Raw genomic sequence first — 4344 nt, forward strand, 5'->3', positions numbered from 1 at the left:
TGCTGAAAATACATACAGGTGACAAATTAAAGGAGAAAGAACACATTTTGTAACATGCTGTGAATTTGTGGGGTCACCCACTGTGACCTTCACAGTCAGAAGGTCCTGCACTGTTGGTTTACTCATTTCATTAGTAAAAGTAGAGAATATCACCAGCCTTATACTGTATTTTAGATGTTCATTATGTCAGGACTGAGCCCATATATCAACCCGTATATCCACCTTAAGTTTTGAGTGAAAAACTTTTCCTTTTCTTTTTCTCCACAGGACTCAACATACACTCAGCCTCTCTCTATTCCAATGGCTGGACTGGCTCTGAAAACCAGAGTATTTGCTGCTGTGAAAGCCACAAACTTAGACAAACGGTAAAAGATAACATCTGATCATTCACTATTGAACACTGATTTCCCCCTAGTTTTCAGATGTCATACATCTTTGCAGAAACATTGCTCATGAAGCAAACATTTTGACATCACAGCAACAACAGCATCAGTGAAGCAGAGATGTTTTGGGCAAGCACAGCATCGTTCCCACTGTTATTTTTACAGGTTTTAGTCCTTTTTTCTATGCTTTGCCTACATTCATTATGCCATTATGTTGTTATTCTACGCGAGGGCGCCAGTCTGCAGCAGAGAAAGCCTGATCTGTGCTTTCTCATGTGCAGTTAGATCTCTATCCACCATCCTAGCTCACAGTTTTGTTCCTCTGCAGGTGGAATATCTTGATGGACTACTGTTACACAACCCCCTCAGGGAATCCTAATGATGAACTCCGCTATGACCTTTTCTTTGGGTAATCTTGCTTTTTGCCCCCACAACATGATGATTTGGCAAACCACAAAAGGGAGTCATTACCTATTCAGCCTCTGCAAAAGGCCTAGTCTCATGAATGCTACTTTTTCATTTCAGCGAGTGCTTAAACATACACTAGACATCAAATCTGTCATTTTCATTGTGTGTATGTACGGTGCATATGTTTGTGTATGTGTGCTCTTTTGACACAGTTGCTATAAAGACCCACAGACAGCAGTTTTGGAGAATGGGAAGAGTCAGATGGGGCGTTTTTCCTTCGAGGTTTTTCGTTTTGTTAAACACAGACACCAGAAGATGTCGACTGTGTTTTTGCACTGCGTCACCAAGCTTTGCCGGGCAGACGACTGCATCCTGCTCATGCCAGTAAGCGTAAAAATCAGGAATCTCAGATTTTGGCTTCCTACTGACCTCCGTGAGCGTTGAACTCTGATGATGTGATTGGCAGATCTGTGGGCGAAGGCGCAGGAGGGATGGAGAGGAGAGCCTTGCCTCCCCACCAGCGGCATCTGGGAATGCCATCATCACTGCTGGGCCAATCATCACCAGGGGTGGTATGAACAATAAAGTGACTCATAAAAGAACACTCTGACATTTTGGGAGGTATGCTTACTTACTTTCTTGCAGAGAGATAGATGAGAAGATTGATACCATTCATGTCGGTTTGTTAAATATGAAGTTACCACCAGCGGCCATTTAGCTTTGCTTAGCATAAAGACTGGAAAAGCGGCCAGCAATAAATAAATAAAGAAATAATAGCCTTTGTGTTAAGGGTTTTTTTTGTGGAGTTATCTCTATATCTGGTGGGCACAGGGACTTTCTGAAGTCATACAAATATCACACAAGTTGTCATATAATCTTGTACAAACCCAGCTTGTCCTTTTTTCACTTTAGTTTCTGTAGAGATGAAACACAATAACTATAATGTGATAATTAGTGATCTTTAGAGATGCTGGTAGGAAGATTTTATTGCCTTTGAAGCCAGGCTGCTTGTTTCCCCTCGACTCCAGTTTTAATGCCACGCTGCATCTTCATATTTAATAAACAAATATGAGAGCAGTATCTTGTCTTATAAGTGTATTCCCCAAAATGTCCAACCATTCCTTCAAATGTAGATAGATGGATCAGTACAGCCACAGAGTCATTAAAGACTAAAGTATCTCGCTCTGCTCTCTAATGAACACTGTTAAAATCATTTTCCAGATGAAACTCCCGTGGACAACTCCAAACTTGGTAAGCTCTCTTACATAACAGTAAGAAAGGTGAAAGGGTTTTTAAAAAATGCCTGTGATATGTTAAAGAAATAGAGATGGAAGATTTAAGTTAACAACACAAAATTGGTCTTTCTGCAACATACACAAGAAAAATAAAGAAAGAAAGACAAAGGTGTTCATATTAAATCCACATGAGAGAACATGTCTGATTTAAATTTCATTATTTGTCTTTCCACCTACCAGCATCTGGTGACCCCTCACAGCCAGTGAAACCAGTGATCAGTGGTCTGATCTCAAGCGTGGTTATCCTGGGCGGGGTCAGTGTGGGCTTCATCCTGCTGTCGCTTCACCTTCGGCAGAGGTCCCGCCTCCCAACGACCACAGCCTCGGATGTTCAGAACCCCAGCTTTAAGTGACTAGACATCTGTGTAACATCTTTGAGCAGGACTTTCCAACACAGCCTGTGATTTACAGTGTAATACTAATCAGTTCCTACTGGCTCTTAATTGCTGATACAGTAGAGGAACAAGGTAGTAGCATAAGGTAAGATATACTTCACTGTTCTTGAGGGTAAATTTGTGGGCAAGCACTGCTCAAAAAGTACATGCAATACAGGTACACACAGTAGTAACCATATGTATACTTGACGGACAACATGTACACATGTGTGATTGTGTCCTGAGTACATAGAGTACACAAGTGGCAGAGAAAATTAAACCAATGAAGATGAAAACCATTTATATACATAAATTAAATTCGATATCATAATTAAATAAAGGGGTAAAGGATGCATTTCAGTCCATACTGAAGAATGAAAGCAATGAAAAGGTAAAAAACCAGCTATGCCTTATTAAATCAGAAATCCACATTATATAAAACCAGTTAAATAGCACTGCACTCAATAGTAACAGCTGGGCATTTTGGAGAAAGGAGAAATAAAATATATTCTTGGAAACAAAGCTGAGGACAACTGGTTTGGAAGTTTGGACAATGTGGTATTAACAACCCTGTTCTTGTGACTAAGATAATACAAATATAATTATGAGGTTTCTTATCTATCAGATGTAAGATTAGCCATTTTTTGGTCCATGTGCATTCATAACAGAAGCCTTTGATAAAGGTGTTTACTGCTCTATTGCTACTGCAGTTACAGTGCTCAGTGTTTGCTAGGAGCACATTTTTCAAAAGGACTAAAAGTAATTGGAGCTATTTGTATTTTCTGCTTTGCTTCACAATAATGGTTGTTAATAAGTGAAACTACAAATTACATCAAAAGAATAAGATACGTGGACTGCAGTGGTTCCTTACCTGTTTATTAAAAACATAGATATTGCCACCATTTTTCCCAAACTTTAGTTTTGTTTCTAGTACTGTACCTTGTGCTTGTAGGTACCTGGTATGTATAATAATGTTTAAAGAATATTTTATTTCTCCTTTGTTCTACAATGTCCACTTGTTATTACGCTGTTCCTCGTACTCTTGGTTTTCCACTGCATCTGCTTTTACTAAGTATCAGTAGGAACTCGTCAGTATTTCATTGGTAAAATCAAAAATTGTTGCTGAGTCTTAATTACAGGCCTTTCAAAAAATATGTTCAGTGTATATAGTCAAAAAGTGAACAACTGTGAGTAAAAATGTGAACACTTCAGTTAAAGGGTCCTCATCAGCACAGCACAAGACAAGCTCTTTGTTTTGTTGGTGTGCAGGCACCTTTTTACTTACAGTATGTGGAACACAACATTTCATTGGCGCCTGATTCTTAGAGTGAACTCACAGTGTAAATCCTGGGCTGTTTTGTCAAGGGCTACATGCCTATCGCCACGTGCAGAATGTTGGGTACAAACACTGGTGCATGTGTCCTTTCCTCTACACACATTATTAAATTTTTATGACTTTATTTTAAGTGTTGTCTACTTATTGCCTTCAATACCTCATAAATTTTTGTCATGTATTGTCATCTGGTGCTTGGTTAGTAACAGACAACAACATTTGTGTTTAGTTTTTATATTTTTATGGCAAGTTGGTAAAAAAAGGAAGAAAACTTAACAGGAAGCCAAAGTATAAACCAGCATCATGGAATATGTGCATTGTCCTTTTTTACCTTCATAGCATTATAACCCTGTCCAAAGAAAAATCGATAATAAACATCCTGGAGTGTTTTGAAATAAAGAAAGTGCATGTATTATTGTTGTATGTTTTATTCACTTTCAAGCTTTATTAAATATGTTTGGGATGCAGAACATGTGCAGCTATATATTTGTCTTTAAAACATTTTTGTAAAACTTGTATAATTTATAATGCAATATGTCACAGGTGTGTAA

The 4344-nt window shown here is 38.4% G+C and overlaps 1 protein-coding gene across 1 annotated transcript in view; it reads left to right on the top strand.

Moving 5' to 3' along the window:
* LOC109973080 (zona pellucida-like domain-containing protein 1) overlaps positions 1-2439 on the top strand; it is a 4925-nt gene extending 2486 nt beyond the window's left edge. The window contains exons 5-10 of the mRNA XM_020622403.1: positions 268-365; positions 712-792; positions 1004-1175; positions 1258-1363; positions 2013-2042; positions 2267-2439. Of these exons, the coding sequence (XP_020478059.1) occupies positions 268-365; positions 712-792; positions 1004-1175; positions 1258-1363; positions 2013-2042; positions 2267-2439 (660 nt within the window). The remainder of the gene's footprint in view (positions 1-267; positions 366-711; positions 793-1003; positions 1176-1257; positions 1364-2012; positions 2043-2266) is intronic.
* Positions 2440-4344: the final 1905 nt, after the last annotated feature.

The sequence above is a fragment of the Monopterus albus genome, unplaced genomic scaffold (assembly GCF_001952655.1).
Source record: "Monopterus albus unplaced genomic scaffold, M_albus_1.0 scaffold280.1, whole genome shotgun sequence".
Lineage (NCBI taxonomy): Eukaryota > Metazoa > Chordata > Actinopteri > Synbranchiformes > Synbranchidae > Monopterus > Monopterus albus.